Source organism: Platichthys flesus, chromosome 2 (genome assembly GCF_949316205.1).
Source record: "Platichthys flesus chromosome 2, fPlaFle2.1, whole genome shotgun sequence".
Lineage (NCBI taxonomy): Eukaryota > Metazoa > Chordata > Actinopteri > Pleuronectiformes > Pleuronectidae > Platichthys > Platichthys flesus.
In genome coordinates this window covers 9,291,261-9,312,382 of record NC_084946.1, presented here as the reverse complement: position 1 = coordinate 9,312,382, position 21,122 = coordinate 9,291,261, and the positions used below count along the sequence as shown (strand labels likewise).

The window sequence follows — 21,122 nt, the reverse complement described above, 5'->3', positions numbered from 1 at the left end:
CTTCTATTCAAATGGGGCGAGAACACATGATGAAAGATGGTCGCTGGCTAGGTTATTATTATCTAAGTGTGGGAGTTCAGCCATTGACGGGTGTCTGCCATCGGGATGGGAAGTGGGTGGTAGGGAGAGTGGACGGGGATGATCCTTGGAAAGCCTACAAAGACACCTTGACCTTGGGAGGGCTGGAGACAAGTTGCTCCCTTCACTGAGATGCAAAAAAATGCAAAAAACTCGACAATCAGGATGGAGTGGAGACAGGAGTTGGTGAGCCAAGAGAACCTAAGTACTCTGAATGTGTTCACTGCAGCTGTAGTAAGCCACGGACCCCAAGAAAATAGCCCCTGACAGCATGGCAGAGATTAAACTAACACTGCATTAGTGAGGCCCAGTCTCTGCGGAGAGGGGGGGGAGAGAGAGAGAGAGGGAGAGAGAGAGAGAGAGAGAGAGAGAGAGAGAGAGAGAGAGAGAGAGAGAGAGAGAGAGAGAGAAAAGGTGTGCCCTTATGCAAAGGGCTTTGAGAGGAGTCATAAATGAATAAATATGTTAATAAAAAACTGCTACTGCGCAAAATTAGAAAGAGTTCAAAGCAAGATGAAATAGTGTCCTGCGGGCATGTGCAGCAGAGGGGGACAGTAGAGAGAAAATGACTTCTCTTGTAAAAGAAAAGAAACAAGTGGAAGAACAAAGGTGCAGTCCAAAAAGGAGATTGCATTGTTTGAAGTGTGGACAAAGATGAATAGTATCGACCCAGTGATGATGACCTTAAAAAAGCTAGATGTGGTTCTAAAATGACATATTAATATATAAAACGGCGTGTATTGTGCCAGGAAAGGTAATGGGGTGAGAAGAAGGCAGGTGTTCATTCCTGCCGCACTAGTAATTGATAGCAAACCTGCTTATTATGCGGCACACAACAAGATATTGTCGCAATATCAGCAATTATGAATGGGCACTGAAGGAGCAATGTGCTGATAATATGTGGAAACTTTATAAAAGAAGAGACTAACCGAGCGGAACGGAAATGTCAATGCATATGAAGATTATAAGATTTTGTCCCACTGCAAAAAAAACAAAAAAACACTGTTGAATCATATAAAATCCTCTTATTAACAGTGGAATACCACACTCGGTTGGAATACATGGGGGGGATAATAATGGCCTCAAAGATGACAGCGTACATGGTGCATGGTAAAGACCAGGGTGACCATTATCTGGTAGTTTGACAGTCGTGAGATGGCCTGTAAGAGACAAAGGCTGGTCCTTAATGAGTGCAGAGCAAAGTGGAGAGCGAGCGGAAAAGACAGTGGAAGCGGTAACACCGGAGACAAGTCCTGCTTCTATGTTGAACCCGGGCAGTGTGATGCAGTTAATCAGTAAGAACATCAGCGAGCACGGTTGGAGAAGTTCAAGGTGTTCATACAGTTAACAAATGCAATAATAGTCCTGTAAACTGAGAGCAATGAAGTACATTCTATCAGGCAGAAATATATTGTAGAATCTGTCCAAAATGTTTTCTTGAATGTATCTTTTCATTACTTGCAGTGTGCAATGCCTGGCGTACAGATGTATTTCATACATAAAACATGATTTATCGACTTTCTACAACAAAAGATTCCAAGTCGCTCCTACAGAAAGTGATTATTTGCTCTCTTGGGGAAAGGGACTGTTGCGTAATCATCTACTTCCATTTGTATCATACATGACCTACTGTGAACATGCAGAGAAAGATTTTCATCTCCATTTATTTCCTATATCTTGGGGACACAGAGGAGGAGATTAACATCGCACAACATGTCCAATCACATCACATGCAATCGGAGTAATGTGGTTATCATCCTCGGGCCTTACTCATTTCCCAGTAATGAGTACAAATCAACTCCCAGTCTGCTTGCCAGTGACAGCAGCTGGCAAAGAGGATGTAACTTCTACAATCACCGTCTCTTTCACCCTCTCTCCCTCTCTCTGTGCACTTTTAAAAAAGGAATACCCCCCCCCCCCCCCCCCCCCCCCCTGTGCTCCGCCAAGCCCATGGATGGCCAGCCGCAGAGTTAGCGTTGGTCTGATATTTAATTAAACCTTCGAGGCTGTGCCATAAGGGAGATTCTGGCTGGTATGGGACAGAGTGCCAATCCAGAGAGCAAAAGATGTGGCTACCATCTGCATGAGGAGAGAAAAAGATCAGGGTGGCTCTCCCCATCCTGCATGTGTGTTGAAATGAAAGTAACCCTTTATTTCTCGGAGACCATTTAAGTGTAATTCATATATTATAATTTATAATTCAGGTGTTAATAAAGTCCTGTAGAATATACAAAACAACAATCTTTGATTCCAGCTGCTTTCATTTTTTGGCTCAATTAGGTTGTCAACTGCATATTGATAGCAACAGAAAGCCATTGGAGCAACTCTCGCCCCTTGCCACAGGGCCTTTAGCTGTGTCACAGCCATGGCTCACTGATACTGGGAACTATGAAGTCATAACATACTGTAGCTGAAAGGACCATAGGCAATGAAGGGAATTAATAACTCAAAACAGAGCTTTGCAATTTGCTTTAATAATTGCATAAGCATGGAGGTGAATATGTTCATGCTGTTCCCCTTGCATGTGTGTTAAAAACACTTCTGTTAAATATTGAGTGTAATTGCCTGAGATGCAAATTATGTTTTCTTAATTACACTTTGGAGCCAGCAGGGCTAGCAAATGGGGCAGGCCATATGTGTAGTTCTGACTCCTTGTGTGATGATTTTGTTCAGTGGTCAAGCTGATATTATTCGTAAACTTTTACCATTTCCAATTTTGCCTGGCTGTGAAAAGGTCAGACAAAAAATGGCTCTTCATTCATGCATTGATGCCGGATGAACCGGAAGGAAAGATAGGGCAATACAATCTGCAGGTTTTCATCTACCTCGACATATAATGGCTTCGGTATTCTTAAAGCTGAATATATTTGCCCGTTCAGTTGAGGTTGAGAAGTCAACACACACTGATAAATCCAAACACCGCTCTTGCTAGTGGCATGTCTGTAGGTCCAAATGTTGGGACTTAAACAAACCAAATTAGATATAAAAAGTAAGAGGTAACAACAGTACGACTCTTTTTTCCCCACAAATAACCATGTCGTTACCAATTCACTCTCTTGTCTGGTTAATCCCTATGTCTCTGTGGCCATCTTGGACTCTAATGATGCCATCTCAATGTCCGTAAGGCAAGGAGAATATCAGTGTCCCAGACGGACAGTGGCCCCTCCGTGTGATACCTGACTCCTCATTAGAGGACAAGTCCACCTGCCTTTCAGACATAGAGAGCACTTCTAATGATATCCTGAGATGGCCCTGCTCTCGTCTGAGTGACAGAGAGGTGCATTTCAAACTGCTGGCAGGGAGTTTTTCATTGCCGTAGAAACACAGAGGTGACGGTAATGATGATGATGTCGTGGAACAATGGGTGCTAAAGGCCCACAGCGGTATCTTTAGGGAGATTCATTCATCTTGGAAGCCTCTGTGTAAAAAGAACTTGCTTGTTTGAAGTCACATCATGAGAGAGTTAACTGGGAAAAATAAAACCCTGGCTACAGACTCTAGAAAGTCGACGACATTTTTTTTTTTTCAAATAGGTGAAAACATGAGCTTCTAACTAAATAGTTGCATCAGTTCAGCACCAACAATAGCAGATAAAACTATAGAGCTACCGACATCTGCTGCTGCCGATGCACTGATGGGCAAGAGGAAACGTCACAGTCATTTCCACTGGTGAGTAATGAAGCATACCTGATGGCTCGAGCTCCCTACCAAAGAAGACGAGTGTTTACACATTTTCCCTCCACCATTCTTTCCATCTTAACTCAACTCTTAACTTCAGGCCATGCTCACGCATCTATGTGGGCTGCATATATGCAAAGTACCCTGACAACAAATAATATGCGACATGTTCACTTATTCTGGCACATTAGTATCATCCTAATATGGCAGAAGGATGTGTGAGAAAACAATTCCAAGTCTCACCCACAACATGAATAGGTTAGGGTGCATAATGAGGAGGTGGAAACACAAAGCTGCTTACAGAAATCAGGCCTTTGAGAGACAGGCCGCTTTACCCTGCAAAGCCTATTTACAGCTGTTAAGACAATTTCAGTTGCATGGCTTTTTCTTACCAGATCATAGATCTCTGAGGCAGCTAATGTATGGGATGACAACAGGTCTTCGGAGAGGCCAGTTAATTGTGAATCTTAGCTCCTGTACTGTCCGTGTGCTTGACTATGTTTTTGCAGATTATCATAATTGTGTTTCCTTTCTAGAATGGGTTTTTTAATTAATCTGGGGACGTCTCTGCCAGGGGGCCACTGTGCCCAAGCTAATAACCTTTTTGTCTTTCTAACCAGACAGTTCCCGCCTTTTAATCTCATTGGGTGTGTGTGTGTTGTCTTGGCAGGTAATGAAGACAGAAAAAAACACCTGCAGACAAACAGGTGTCTTTCTGTGTGACAGGCCAGCCCTCCTAACATACGAGAGGTGTTCTGTCCATCAGCCTGAGCCCTGCAGGGAGTGGTTGCGGTGAGGCAGAGATACTTGCAGCTTGCTCCAGCTAACTCGCTACCCTCGTTTATATCTTCTACAATTTGATCAAAGTGGCAAACAAGGACACAGATGTGCTGCTGTGGTGCAGAGGACAAGCAGGAGACAGTGACAACCGAAGGACAGAGATATGAGATGGTGGGGCTAAAAAGAGAGAGAGTGAGGCACAGGAGGAGGGAAAGGTCACAATGTGTGGGTAAAATGCGAGAGAAAGAGCAATGTTGTTTTGACTTGACATTACCAGTTAATAGCTATGGAAATGAGCCTCAACCCATTTACGTAGAATTTATGAACATAATACTCGTTTCAAACTCTGGCCACGTAAAAGCAGCAGGATGGTTAATGGTTGTAAATTTATCATGTGAAATTCTTCCATTAGTGTGCACAGACCACATCAAGTATATACAGTATACGCTTCAACAATAATAGTCAATTATTCCACAGCGACGTCAATTCAGACTTTGTTATCGTAGAACTGCGTAATTGTGTTCTTTTGCAAACTGCACATTTTCACCAAGATTCAGTTTTGAGTGTTAATGAGTCCCAGGTGGTCAAACACAAAATGGCCAAATGTCAGAAGGGTAAATAAAAGTCATGTCAGTTTAAGTCAAAGCCAAAGGCTTGAGAGATGAGGCACTCATATCCAATCCTGGGGGTTGACACATATAATGCTAAGTCTTAGCAAAAGAAGAAAAATTCAGATTAGGTTAGTTGGTGTATGAGTGAGTGTAAAAGCTTAAAGTTAGGAATATATGTGACTGTGACCAAGATCATTACAAGCAACCTTACTCTGACATTAGTTAGTTCATTGTTGATTGCCTTGCTAGAACAACCAGATAACACATTTTTAAGTTTCTTTAAGCAACATGTTTTTTGTTAACTTCCCCGACCACAACGAAACCAGCTCACTCATTTGAAATAGACATGATGAAAGAGACCCTTCTTTCTTGTCAATGTTGATAACCGGACAGGGCTGCCACAGCCTTTACATTGGAAACATTGGAAGGGACAATGGAAACTGTTCACTAATGGAAATGGAAGATGGCAACAATAAAACTGCAATACCCCATAAGACTGAGAATGCATATTCTTTTGAAGTTCAAGAATCCATTTTAAGATTGGTTGCCGCGATAGATGAGCAGCTGCTTCAGCGGCCTCTATCCAGTAGACCAACGAGAGGAGGACATGACATGGGCTCCAGCTGGTGTACATTCGAACAGAAACACACAGAGCTCAAAGAGGGTCTTCTCACCCCTCCCCACTTCAGAAGCATACAAAAGGATAGGGTCGTGGTCGAGCCAAACCCTCTCAGCACTAACTGCTACTGTCAGCGCTTTTCACCAGAGACTCTGCCTGATTTTCTGAAAGGGAAAGATGAAAGTGGTCTTTAAAGGCGCTTGAAGTGTTGGAGTGCATGAGGCGGCTCCAGTGGGGACAGTGCGAATGAGAAGGGAGAGGATATGCAGTATGTAGAGGTCTGACCATGTTTCATGCTTTAAACCATGTTTGACAGTAATATATTTGTCTGTTCCTAGTTGAAAAGGAAGAGGGGTCCCATATGTCCTCAAGGTGGAAGACATCGCCTATTTTTTTTTTGGGGTGCACGCAATTTAACAGCTAATTTGTCCATAAATGAAATCGGTGAGATTGAATTGGTATCACAAAGAGAAAGCTGAGCATAATAATATTCAATGACATAGGATCTTAGCTAAATTAAAATCCAGGCAGGTAAAATTGGAGAAAAGGCACACAGAGGAAAAGTAATAGAGAAACGAAATGTCACTACATTGCCGCTTATATATTCACTGCTCCATGAAGCATGAAATAGCCTTAATAAAACATCCAATTTAGGGCCAGTATTATAAGATAATAGCTCGATCACTGAGCAAGTGTTGGGACACAATGACATAAAAAGACCAATTGAAACATGAGCGATGCTCATGTGCCACAGTAGCCGATATTATGCAGCCATGTCCGGGCTTGAAAATCTATTAAAACAAATGTGCAGTACAAATCACTCGTCAAATCATTGACGTTCAAATTAACTTTGTTGATCATTTGCTTTATGTGTCATGCAAATCTGTCGGTATGTTAATTTGAATTGTCATGTTTCTCTCAACACCCATCTCCATACCAAGAGATACTCAATGTACTATCAGAGAAAAAATTAAGGTTACAAGAAAATTACTTTTGATATTTTCTCAAAAAGCAAATACAACTTAAAAAGAGTCAAAGTGATGAAGTGAAAAATTACACACATGGACAACCAAGTCCTCTGAATGGCTGGTAGTGATATCCATAGTGGGGAGGAGCCTTTCTGTGACAGATGGTACTGACTAGACAGTATATCGGGTTGGTGGGGAAGCATATGGTGGTATGTAGATGATCTCATACACCAGCGCCAGGCCCAGTCGGAGGTGTAAATGCTTCTCTGCACCCTGCCACAGAAAGCAGAGCTGTTGATACCCCAGCAAGATAAAATGTGGAGGCGCACCAAGTGTGATAACGGGTGTTACGCAATATCTTATGTGACTTCAGCATTTTATTTCCTCCCTGTTACTAATAAACCACTATATTGTATCACCACCACTGACAACTTTAGAGATTGACTTCTCTGAATGTTTTATTAAATGCAAAAAGTCAAAATCACCATTTTCCCCAACAAATCCACACCTACATTCACAGCAGCACTCAGGTGGAACGTTTGGCACGGGAGCAGTTGCACCCCGAACTGTCAGATGCAGTCTGGATGAGGAAGTGAATGCTCCGTGTCGTTCCTGCTGCTGCTTCCATCCTGTATTCTACAGAGTAGTAGTGGGTGAGAGTCACCTACGTTAGCTCCTAAAGCCTTGCTTGATCACCACGGGTGTCATTGAGACGTGTTGACTGGTAAAACTTAGAAACTCCGCTGGGCAGTGAGGAGAGACACTCGCGCACTAGGTGGGCTACATTCGCCTGTATAGGTGTTTATTTTACCTGCACTTCGTCTTGCAGGCGGGTCGCGCTAGTATATTGTTTACCTTACAGTGTGTAGTTCAGCTCTGACACACACAGACTCTGTAATTCATGTATTGTTATTGTGCCTTATAAAGACCAATTATAAGCTAATGTTCAATAGGTCTATATTGTAAATGTTTATATTTCTTTATGAGTGATGATGTATATTAAGATGTTTGGAGGAAAGAGACACCATAATAATTGAATGTATGTTTTATGCAGTTAAAAATGCAGTTACACTCAAAGAAATGCTTGTACTTGAAATTGTGTTTAATTTGAATAAGATGCAGTCTGGATGTGGAACTGAATGCTCCGTGTCGTTACTGCTGCTGCATTCATGCTGTATTCTACAGATATACTTTGTTGCTGTGGTATCAATTTTGGGACCCATAACATATATCTCCAACCAATACTTTGACGTTAAAAAAATTAATCTAACATTGGGTAAAATGAGGCAAAAATTTAGGTACGAACCTCCTTTGTGTTGTCAGAACATGCTAGAACATTGAGGCTTATGGTTAGTGTGTGTGTGTCCAAGCAACTTCGACGAAGAAAGAAATAACTTTATAATAAGCTTTCGTGTGTGTGTGTGTGTGGGGGGGGGGGGGGGGGGGGGGGGGCGCCAGGAGTGAAGCTTGCCTAGAGCGCCAAATGTGCTAGGGCCGGCCCTGGTGACATTTATTCCACAAGTTCAGAAAGGCATTAAAAGAATTGTCGTTTAATGCACTGCACATTCTGTGCTTGACTGCTGTTTTCTGGTCTGTGGCTAATTTCCACACGGTCAAAAGAGAACAGCAAATGTACAGTAACTGCCATGAACCCCACTCATCTACCTCAAGTGTAGAAGGATATTTCGGTAAAATAGTGTACACTTTCCTCTCCACACCAAAGCACAGGGTTTTACAGCCTGTGCACTTCCCTTCTCCAAGCCCTCTATGCCACTGGGTCATTTGAACATGCCCTTGGCTCTATGTCTGGTGTAACCCATGTCTCTCCACACTGTTGAAGGGGAAAAGTCTGGAAGTCCATCCAGCGGAGGCTGCTGTGCAGGGAGTCTCCTCTGTACTTCAGTGAACAATGGAAAACCTATACCATACCAGACTTCATCGAAAGAGATACAAATATCACCCATCCACAGATGTTGTATGAGCCCGGCTATGTCGCAGACACAAGTCATTTTAATCTTTAAATTATCCAGAAGTGCATTTACTCAAGATTTTATTCATGCATTGTATCTCAAACTAACCATAAATGCTCAGGTGTCCCTTAGATTAAGGCATTAAAGCTTGAGCAAACATTGCACAATACACTTTAAGTCAGCATTGTATGGATGGATAAGATCCTAGCTCCAGGTTTACAGTGAGATCTGTCTTTATTTGTAGATCACAGGCCAGAGGCATAGAGGGGGTCTGAGCTGCCACAGAGCGCCGACAACTAAATGAGCAGATTGAAAACAATTACTTTAAGATACACAAAACAAAGCGCCTTTGGCCTTGAGCTACTTGTATTTACACATCATCTGAAGCACAGCGTGACGCTCATTCTCTTGACTCAAGGGCTCTTCAAAATCCACAGTACCAAAAAAAGAGTCTCTCTCCTTTTTGGACAAAAAATAGGCATTATATAGCCAGAACCAATAAAATGTTAAATTTTTTTCCGAAGCATTAAACTTATATTTACTTCAGCTACCTACATTTGTGTGTTTTAAAGCAATTCGACCTGAGACATAAATATATTGCAGGTGAACACAAGCAAAGGGAGACGATCCAATATATCTCTTTCTTTCCCCATCTCCTAACAAACACTCACATTACAAACAAACCTGCAAATCTGTACGCACACACACAAACACACACCTGCCTCTTCAAAGACTTGGCTAATGTCAAGGTAGCTTGCTATTATTCAGTGAGCAAACATATCAAACTAGCTATGCCTCTAATAAGCACACATGAGATTTGACAGCCATGCATAAAAACTGCTCTGTTTACACTGAATATTCATAGCCAAGTGAAATAAATTAGAATGATTCCTACCTCTGATAATTGTCATTCAGGCAGCGAGGCCGTGCTAAGCACAAAGAAGAGAAGAGGTAAGGCAGAGGTAGAGTGAGGTGAATAAGGAGTCGGAGAAATGATTTAACTGAGAACATGGCAGAGAGAACAAAAAATATGAATATACAAATTGCAACACAATTTTAGGACGATGGCAACAACAAAGAGGGACAACATATTCCCAACTCATCTGATATGAAGTGTGTATATATTCACTAGTGTATGAAGCCCCCATTCATCACACAGGCTCAATGCAGTGAAGATCAGGATCTGAAGCGAGTTTTCTTCTATCGCCGCTTTGTCAATGAATGATTGCTTGGGGAGGCAGGAGACATGGCAGACATGATGGGCCCTCGCAGCAAGGAAGGAGAGGGAAAATGTGGTTTTGATTTAGAATTCAGGCCGAAAATCCATCAAGATTTGTTCAACAGATGCATCTGTCAAACAGGTGGATACAAAAAGTGGACTGCATAATCACATTCTTTTTGGTTGTAGCTGGGCAAAGGCATATCTGTATATCTATGTGACTATTTGTGTTGCATGTGCATGGCCCGACCTATCTGCTTCCAAGGAAAGCTTCAAATCTATATTCATTAATGGTGTTGCTATGATATCTCATGGCTGCTAGATTGCTAAAAAGGCATTTGTAGAAAAATCTGCATACAAATTCATACCTTTCATGCATTGGACATGTATGTATTTTTATGTGTGTATATACAGAAGACTGTATATACTTTCTATTCTTGATGACCACTCAGTGACATCAGCACCAACCCTCAGGTGAAATAAGGAGTGGAGTTTTCATAATCCACAGATGGGAAGATTAAAGTGATGAAAGTCCAAAGTGTGGAGAAAGACAAATTCTGCTCAAGATCCAACATGGTGGAGGTGGTATCATGACTTGCATGAATTCTTGGCTCACCATTCTCCATTAATGACGTAGCTCATGAATGATTTCAAAAGTCTATAGACGTTGACAACTCTAATATCTGTTCTGGACAATTATTTCAATCTGGACCTCGCAAATATGAGGTGGACTGATAAAAAACCTTTCAAGGTGCAAAAGTTTCTAGTTTGTTTTTTTTAAACATAAAGCTACTTGGCTGCACAGAACAACAAAATGAGCAGAGCTTGGGTGTGGACGTGTGGATCTGGGTCATTGGTTTTGGATAGACAGCAGGAGTTAATGCGCCACTCTCTCAGTGTCCCAGTGGAGCACACATTACACAAACTTTGGACTTTCTGATAACTCCCTGTGCAGATCACCCAGTATGGTGCCACAAAAAACAAAGCCTACTTTCCATGAGCCATTAACTGGTTGCGAGTCACCCATCTGCCACAATGTAAACTCTTTCGTCAGAGTTGTCATTCAGGTTAATGGGAATCAGTGGTCTATGTCGGATATTTTTTTTATTTAATTTTTTTGATAGTGAAGGAGAACATTTTTAAGCTATTTTGTCTTCAGCTGTAATAGAACCAATCAATCTGCGTCCACTTCAGGAGAGTGGACTCAACACTACATAGGAGGAGTGAGAAGATTTTCTATACAGAAAACCTGCAATTGAACTGTCAACTTAACCACTTCATGGTTCAGGGAGTTGGGAGTAGAGGAGGATACTGGTTGGTGTGCATGTGTGTGTGTGTGTGTGTGTGTGTGTGTGTGTGTGTGTGTGTGTGTGTGTGTGTGTGCGTGCAAGCTTATATGTGCAGGCTTACGTGTCATTCATCTGTGTCTGTGCTTTAATACTCGACTAGTTCTCTCTGTTGTGTATGCAGGGGACCAGAGGCTCACAGCAGGATTCCAGCACCATGCAGAAATCCATCTGAGTCGCTCCCGTTCAGCTCGAATGCCTCAACCATCCCATACCAACACAAAGTCCATGTCCTCGACCGTGGAAGCCATGAAAACAGAGCCCCATCCAGAACTGGCTTCACACCCTACCCTGCGTCACCCTCTGGGAGTGAGAACTTGGCAGCCTTAGTTTGCATTTCAGCTCAACAGATTTTAAGAGGTTACTGATCTCCATCCTTCCCTCTCTCTAACATTCCTGTGTGACCCAACATCTGAGCCATATACATGCACAGGGGCATGAATTTAAGTGTTGGGAGATGCTCTCTTGCACGCTTTAATAATGAGCGAGCCATAAACACAGGAAACAAAAAGTGTGAGAAATACACGCACATACAAGGACACTGACCAAAGATAAGTGCATGAATGGAGATGAGCGAATAAAGCAGCTGTGAAGTACGCTGTTCCCAGCAGAGAGGGGTTGATTTACTAAGGGCACTGACTCTCATGATATAAGTGTCACGGCCACAGTGTAGTTACTCCGAATGCACTCTCACTTATCAAAACCAGATGCTGGGCTTTCTAACATGTGTCTCGTTCATTTCTGTAAAGCAATAAAGTGCAAACTAATAAGTGATATTGGTTGAAGGGAATAATACAAATATTTCAAAACAGCAGTCATGCAAACAAGCCTAATTCTGTGGGCATCTGGATAAATCCCCTTTAGACATCAGGCTGCTTTCCCTCTGCATATATTTTGCATTAAAATACTGTTGGGCCAGAAGCCTACTCTGACATGGGAAGAAACAGACAAGTTTGAGGTAAATCAACCCTTGATTCTAGCCTTAGTTTTATTAAACTGTCTAATCCCTTCTAACTCCTCAGTCCTGAGTTTTTTGTTTCTCCATTTCTTCCCATTCAAAGCAATATAGATACTGTCATGAAAATATATATCCTCTTCGTTCTATTCAGTTTATCTTTCGCTGCATCTAAACCAGGGCCACTGAAAGCAGCGCCCCAGGCACTGGAACCCAAAGGCGTCAGTAAGAGTGGCATCTCACTGGCTGACAACAGACCTGGATACATTATCTGAAAATTACTGCTATAGTTGGAGAGGACACTGAATAAAATATAAAGCTAAGGGTGGAAATATACACTGTATGTTTTAGGGAGTTTGGTGTGTGCCAAGAGAGAAGAACAGGGACAGCAGGTAATGGACGACAAAGCTATGCGTGGGTGCATTAGAATGCGTGTGAAATCATATTATTTCATGCATGCAAAATGCATTTGTGAAGATTCGTGCTACAAGCAATAATATTGGAGTTCCAGTCACTTCCTGACATGGCTTTGAGCTAGTGTCTGGCGGCAAAAACTGAATTGTAACTGAGGATTAAAAATAAATGAATTAAAACAAATAAAACATGCAAAGCGTAAGAAACTGAACACGAGAGGTTGTGAAACAAATTATCACGGATGAGCTACATGATGAAAAACTGAGCAGGCACAGGCACTAAGCTAAAAAAACACAGGCTTCCTCACATAAGCAAACACATGAAGATGCGATTAAACTTGATAAAACTTCAGCCCTGATTAACCACAGCCATTTGCACGCCTTGTGGCAGGGCCGAAGATCAATGCTGCACAAAATAGGACTGTCAAGGCTTCGCAGTGTGCATCAGTACAATTACACAGCAATTACATCCAAATCACGGTTTACACAACCAGAAATTCAACTCATTACCAGCACTACAATAAGACAGTATGCACTAATGTTTAAATCCGAGACACAAGAAATCTTGTCCAGTGAGGAAACAATGTGGCCAAATGTTTAAAAAAGGTACAAACTGATCATTTCCGATGTATTTCAAAAAGCCCTGTGTGTTGCATATGGCAAAGCAAGGTGCCAAAAAATCAGGATGCCGTTTGTAGTAATTGCAATGTCAGATCATGTCATTTCAAAATAGTTTGATGTAAAAGGGATGTGACTGGGCCCAAAACAGACACTACCGCTCAAACGCAGACACATCAGTTTATTTGTCACATAGTTAATCTCAACCTCAGGGCTTACCTATTATGGTAAGAAATAGGGCACGGCATTGACACTGCACCAAGTGTTGAATACTGTGAAGGACCCAAAATCTGAATCAGAATGCTCTGTTGAGTCTTGTGCATCCTTTGATATGATTATTTGCTCATTTAAATTATACTCTTTTAAAATGTTGTTTTTTTTTCACATAGGCCTTGGCTGCTGATGTTACAACATCAAACTTTTCTGTTTTACAATTTTGGCTTGTTGTGTTAGATGAACTAAAAGGATTAAAAGAGAAAACTTTTCTGAAGGTAAATATTCTGCGACATGTCAAAGAAAGATATAATTTTAGTATTAGTACATAAGTAACGTATTGACCAATTTGCAGTCCTATCAAGGAAGACGGCTTCTTACTCTCCAGAGAAAGATGAACTCGATAGCAGTCTGGGGGTGTGTTTGAGTGTGTGTGTGTGTGTGTGTGTGAGCGTGTGTGTGTTCGTCCTACTCACTGAGTCTCTTGGCAGCCTCCAGGGCCTCAGAAGCTGTGTCGGCCACATAGAAGCGCTGGACAGCAACACCACTCTCTTGCATCAACTTCTTGCTCTGGTACTCCTGCAGATTCAGCCATCTCCTGGGATTCAACCAGGTGCTCTGGAGAGGAGGGGGGAGGGTGGCAGAGCAGAATTAATAAGCTTGACTTTGAAGAAAGAGTGAAGACAGAGCAATGAAGCACCCATATTGAGGAATCCATCATGCCTAATGACAACACATTTTCCTCCTCAGCTCAACATCTTCCCAAGCCTGTGCCCTATCTTCTTAGCTGTTTTACATTATAAACAGAAACACCGAAACATGTCCAACACCTGCCTGGGAGAGGGCAGAACTCATCCTTTCTCTTCTTCCCTCCTGCTTGCCTCCCCTACACTACAAGATTAGTCCCTCTAATTATCCTGGAATGAGACAAGCAGCCCAAACTGAGCTGCAGGCAGGGTTCTAGAGGGAGCCCTATTTTCCGGTGTGCACCAACCCAGTTCTTACTACTACTATTACTACAGGCAGTTAATAGAGTCAACAGGTTAACTAACAGCTACATAACAATCAACGAATACATTTAATAGCATAATCAGAGCAAGTGAAAAAAACGAAATCACAAAAGGACAATACCCAATTTACACCCCCTCAAGAACAACACATCATTTGAACAAAAAAATGATTAACATTATTCAACCAACTTGTTTTTCACTACAATGAAATAAAACAGCTGTCTGTGGCTTGTAGCTCCCTCTCTCTCTCCCTCCGTCCGTCTCTGTCGTTGCCTGTGATTTTCCTGACGTTACACTTCTGTCTGGGTATAGCAACGAAACAATAGAAAAAGGAAGTAGGGCCGAGAGTTATTTTTACAACCACGAAAAACAAACATCGAACTAAGTGGCCTCTGCTCAGGCGGCACACAACAAACAGCACTGCAGCTGTCCATGGTGCTGAAACAATAGCTTTCCCAATACAGTGCAGATTATAGACTGGTTGAACAGGCCAGCTCATATGCGCATCTGCATTTGCATCCATTTCCTGCCGCTGGTTGTCATTGCTGTCAAGATGTCAATGGTGTGGTGAATGTTGAAACATATGCATCTACGACATATGTTTCTCTGCATTGCAGCTTTATCAAGAGGCTTTGCAATTCAGAACATCGGTCATACAAGCCATATGAGCCCAAAATCCTGTGCTTGTTAGGAGTTCATGAAGGCCCTGGAATTTCTGCCTCTCTGTGTCACAGCAAGATGTCTCCCATCATTCTGAACTGGCATGCCAATAACGGATAATCTTTACATACCACTTCCACAGGGTTAGAACTACTAGTAACACTATGCAGGGTTAAGATTTGGCCTATTTCGGGATTTTTTTTCCCATAAACCCATCGTCCAGTCCCGATTGTCTCAAGCTGTTCCTCAAACTTCTTGTAAATCGATTCAGCATCCGTGCATTCTGAAAGCTCAACAAAACCAAAAAAGGATCGTCCACCTTCCCCTTTCCACCACATGTTAATTATCAGGTATGCCAGCCTATTAACTGTGCTTTTGATAATTTCTGCAGGATATTTTTCCTTTGCGCCATATAGGCAGATCTGAAATACAGACATTTCCTGCATTATATGGGCATTTCCTTCAAGTACCTTGTTTGGGAGAAGATCTCTTCCCCTCAAACCCTACGGAATCTCAACTGCTCTTATATGGGCCACACTATCTCAATGTTTGTAAAAACAAATCCGTAGGTTATTCTGTGACCCACTACCAACATCTCCATTTATCCATTCTTCCAGTACAGGGGTATTCCGGTTGCCCTTTCGGCGAGCAGCAGGGTTTTTACCTTCAAGCATATACTGTACAAACCCTAACTTTAGATTTTTGGGGAACAGGTATTCCTGCTTTTCCAATCGCTCCATTGCTTCCTTGTTCAATTTAAAAGGCATTGATACATCACCATGGTCAGACGCAGGTTCGCTGCTGTAGGGTGGGGGTGGTGGTAGGCCGGGCTAGCTGTAAAAGTGCACTGTCACTCGCTGTTGTTATCTTTGATCGTTTGGTGAATCCAAGTTGTCAGAGAGAACCTTGTTTCTGTTTTGCCGTTCTGACTTGAATATAACCCGTCCAAAATACTGCATGAAAACATTAAAATCAAGTCCATTCAAATAGAATGCACCAGATCAGTGATGAGTTCAGTTTACTTCAAAAACCTAGCAGAGCTCCCCTGTAATTCGAACCCTGGCTGCAGGACAAACTCAGGAGCTGTCTGCTCCATCAGCAGACACAAGGCCCATCAGCTCCAGCTGTTTTTGCTATTAAAAAGAAATTGGCTTTTTAATGTGACAGAGGAACACGATCTGTGGTAGAGCTAGAATCCCTCCGCACCGGCACACACTACGTGCATGGATGTGTGTGCATGCATGCAGATGATTTCGCAGAAAAAAAGATCTTTGGGGAGTCATTAAGAAGAGAAAGGCCATTAAAGTAAAGTGAAAACAAGGATTGCGGGGTAAATTATGGCTCAGCATGTAAAGTATGCCTCGGTGTGTATATTTCCTCACCCACTGAGGATTAAACTAACATAATAACATTGCTGACTAAGTCAAATTAAAGCTGTTATCCACTGTTAAGGCTTCACAAGACAATAGGCATGTGTATATTGTAGTTTAGAGAACAATGACATCTTGTGATACTTTTAATATGTTTTAGTTTGCGTTTTTCATCATTATATATACTACCAGAATATTGTTAGTAAAATAATTTCAATACAACATCAATACAGAAAAATCAAACCCTCCATCTCACCAACTCAGCTTAAGTCGATACCCTGCTCCTAACAATCATCACCAGTTTTTTAAAAGAAGTAGCAGCTGTTCCAGGTTGCTTCTGCGCTTGACAGCAGGGACAAACACACAACCATAATATGGCAAAAGGATCAAGCAGCTCACTACACCTTGAAATTGAATCTGGGTCCTTGTAAACTGACTGATGAGAATTATGGCAGTCGGAGTGGATTCAATTCACTCAACCAGCCGGCAAAGAGGCTGGGTTTGATGAAAAGTTACAGCTGAAAGCACCATTTTCATTACAGCCACACATCTCATATGCAATACAATATATATTTACTTAAAAGTGGTCTCCAGAGCAGCTAAATAACTATGAAAACTCTTCATTGTGTTTCCTCAGAGCTGTGAATTTTACACCTAAGAAAATGTCCTGTCTCGTTTGGGAGGGTGAACACTGAAGTACAATTATTGAACAAAGACTTTAAGGTTAAGGGAACTTCAAGAAACACATCTATAAAGCTGCAGCATTCAGCATTCAGAGCACGTTCTGAATGTTTAGGAGTAAACAGGTTTAATGTTGGGTAACTTGACTTCTAACAGCGTCATTTAGAGGAGAGCTACAGAGGAATGGTCTAAAGACTCTCTTACTCACAGCTTGAAGTATAGCTGCCAGTTTATATTTTACTGCCCATAAAGACAAGTTTATACCCACAATCAAGTTTCAGATTTCTTTGACTTTCACTCTAGGGCAAAACAGTGTCACTTGAATTTTGTTATTATTTTTATTATGATAAAATTGTTGATCACATGACCAAAACTAGTTTGAGATAGCACAAGATAAGTCTTAAAGTGTTTGAATGTGTGCATATAAAGTGCATATATAACCACTGCAAAGATGACGGACTAATGATGGATTCGATTCAAAGCAAATCAAACATTTTATGAAGACTGCTAATAAAGTTACAAAAAAACAGAAGAAAACTGTGCATGCAACTTTAAGCTGCAATTTGATTTAGTGGTGCATGGGGCACGACAAGCCCTCTCTATACTTTTTAGGACGTTAGTCACTCCATCCTTCATGAGGGGAAGTAATAGGAACACAAAGGTGGAGGGTTTAATGGGGGGGATTAAAATGCGACCCCAACTAACCCGTTGTAAGTCGTTATTAGTAATTAATTAGGTAGACATGGTCGTTATATGGAGGAAAGCCAAGTTCTAATCTAAAACTAAACACAACTGTCAACTGTCAACGTGCATCAACAGAAAACAAAACCACAGATCATGCCAAGACCAACCTTCTCTGTGCCACTACTCACTGTATTAGCAAGCCTTTCCACTCCAACCCCTGTGAGAGCCTGTCAGGAGACTTCTGCGGAGCCAAAATTGCCTGTTTTCTAGGGGAACCGTATATACTGATCCACATTGGCCTCTTGTCTCGCATAACTGAATGCAGTAATGAGGGGCATCTGTGGGTCACCTCTGTAGTGTCGTCTGTGGTACCCTACCATTCATGCGTTTCACTTATAGTGGTCTGTATGTGTACGCGTGGTGCAATCTATCCTCCATGATATTCTATAACAGCCGATATTGATGATGATGATGTGACTCCCTCTCAGCAGACTTGGTTCAAAGCCAGGGCAATATCTTAAGTGCAGAACTGCATTAGGATCTGAAAAGCAACACTAATAACAAAAAATGTATCTGGAAAACAAATTCGGGAAAAACTGGAGATCATTTCTGAAAAGTCAAATGAATTTGGACAACATGGATATGTTTTTATGTTTCTATCTTTGAGTAAAACTTTGCTTGCGTCAATCTTTTTCTAACAGTCCTTTATTCCCACGAGTCCGTTTTAGCATAACCTATCCATACAACCTTAACAAGCGAGGCTGCCGAGCGTGTTTTCTCTGTTTTGTGGACTCATTTGACTGCTGTCAGGTACCTGCAGGGCCTCCACTCTATAAACATCCACTTCCCTTGCCATTCAAACTGTTCGCCTTGGGAGGATGTGCATTGCTGCCAGGGTGCATGTCTCGATCTGTCAGTCCTCCTTTTGGTCTGCATCTGACTAAAGAAAATGCCAGTTGAGAGCCTGTCACAGGACCAGGCTACATATCTTTTCAACAGGAGGTACCAGCAAATCACACTGAGACAGATTAAATAAAAGAGCTAACCGTTAAGATAGAAGTTTGAATTCAAAGGTCCCAAAACACATCAAATTAAGAACAAGTTTGAACTGCAATCAGATGATGGTAGATGTTCCTCGGGTGGCAGGTTGTCCACTCAATGCAAGTTTGGTGGTAAAAAAACTGGCCTTGGTGAATGAGAGGCAAAAATTTGAAGAGCCTAAGAGTAACATAGCATTGCAATCTAAACTGTATTGGTTCAAGCTTTGCATGTGAAATTGCCACTGCTTTTTGGGTTTATTTTCAGAGAAATGATTAATAAAAATAGCTGGACCGTCGGATTTATTGGAAATATCAACATGGTCTAAAAACTGAGATAAAGGTAAATCTGGTACATCTGATCACATGGAATCAGTTTCAAATAAAAGTTAAATTTATTGATTTTTACCAACTTTATCATTTCCAAAGAATGAGACAATGGGAAACAATGTGTGCCTCTTAAAAGAAGAATGTTGTAATACACAGTGTCATTTGACAAATATGAAGGTAACATAACATATGCATAAAGAAACACTTAAAAATAGAATTTATAAAATCACTGGTAGATGTCAATAATGTGACATGAAGCCTTCTTGTTCTAAAAGGACAAGAGAACTCAAATCTCAACTCCTGCCAAAGACACATCATTTAAAATAAGCAAAACCATGCATATCTGCTGTTACCTTCCAAGACCTCATAATCCAATGAAAATACATCATCAGAATGAAAAGGCTCTTCTGTCAACGAAATAAAGAAGGAGTGGAGATAAGGCTAGAAAGGAGCTATGCAGACTTCCCAAAATAACAGCTACTGCTTACTGGGGAAGTCAAGTGGGGCTGGAGGTGTCCCTCCAGGCACTGACAGTTACCCTGAGGCAAAACACCAGGGAGTGGAAAGGAACCTAGGGCACTTTTTAGTATGTACCAGACACATAGATAATCCTTATCAAAGATGGACTTCTACTTGGCCATTGCAATAAAGTCACTTTAGGAAGTATTCAGGCACTTTGCTTTGTTCACTTTTTTCTGAAATTAGTATACAGAATTTTTGCAGATTTATTCAGAATCAAAAACTTTAATCTAACATAAAAAAAAAAAATGCACTCATCCTTTCCTCAATTCTGAGCCCTCTCCCTCTTCACCCTGCTGTCAAGCACTCCCTGTAGCATGATACTGCCACCACCATGCTTCACCAAAGGATGGCTTTAGCCAGTTGGGGACCATTACTTGATGTTGACCAGACATGGAGCTTGGAGTTCTTCCCAAAGGTTTTTTTTGTCTCATCAGTCTCAAGGATCTTTTCCCCCAGGCTGTCAGAGTCCTTTAAATGCCTCTTGGTAAACTCCAAGTGGGTTTTCAGATTCCTTTTACCCAACGGGGCTGAGGCCTGATTGATGGACGGCTGCAGTCTGTGTCGCTCTCACAACTCTACACTGCACCTTCTAAACATTAGTATATAACTATATGTACAAATAAATTGACTGAGCAAGTAATTCCTACAATACATAAAAAAATGATGTTCAGACTTGTTCCCTCCTTGCACAGACACATTGAGAATTTACCTGCAGAGACAGGAAATGACAAGCCGAATAATGTGTATGTGCCATAATTAAATAGTAATCTTGATGGTGACGGCAAAACGCTGGTCCTCTGCATCCTACAATGAATTATTATAATTTGGTACTGTAACGGACTGGGTTTATGTTTATGTGAGTTTTTGACGTTGTCAGTAAAACACTGTGTTCAAGGAGTATTTTGATATCCTGGGGTCTGTGAAGGGGTCAGGGGTGGGACATGTGATTGCTTGGACTGATAGGATGGGGTTGTTCGGGGAAGACAGTCTCTCATTGGCTGTTTGTGTTGATGAGCAGGAGTTAATGAGGAAGTGGGGTTGTTGTGGAGGTGAACGAGAACGGAGTGAAGCGAAGAGTGACATGTCCGTGTAAAGATTAATAAAAAGTGTTAAACTACAAAAAAGTTCCTTGTCCTCTGTAAGTGAGGACGTTACAGTACTTTCATATTGACAGATTTTAATGTTTTTACATTTCCAGTGTATTTTTTTATTTATTATTTGTAATTTACGTTTTGTGAACTGAAGCTGAACACAATTTTTCACATAGGTGACAACTGAGCTACCAAACTAACTTACTGATGCAAAGTGTCGTCAACACTAGGCTGGCAGGTAAAGACTGCAATGTGAAAGCATTGGGATG

General features: G+C 41.5%; 1 protein-coding gene across 1 annotated transcript in view; it reads right to left on the bottom strand.

The window, feature by feature from the left end:
- suclg2 (succinate-CoA ligase GDP-forming subunit beta) overlaps nt 1–21,122 on the bottom strand; it is an 85,813-nt gene that overhangs the window by 50,313 nt on the left and 14,378 nt on the right. The window contains exon 2 of the mRNA XM_062397106.1: nt 13,945–14,086. Coding sequence (XP_062253090.1) covers nt 13,945–14,086 — 142 coding nt within the window. The remainder of the gene's footprint in view (nt 1–13,944; nt 14,087–21,122) is intronic.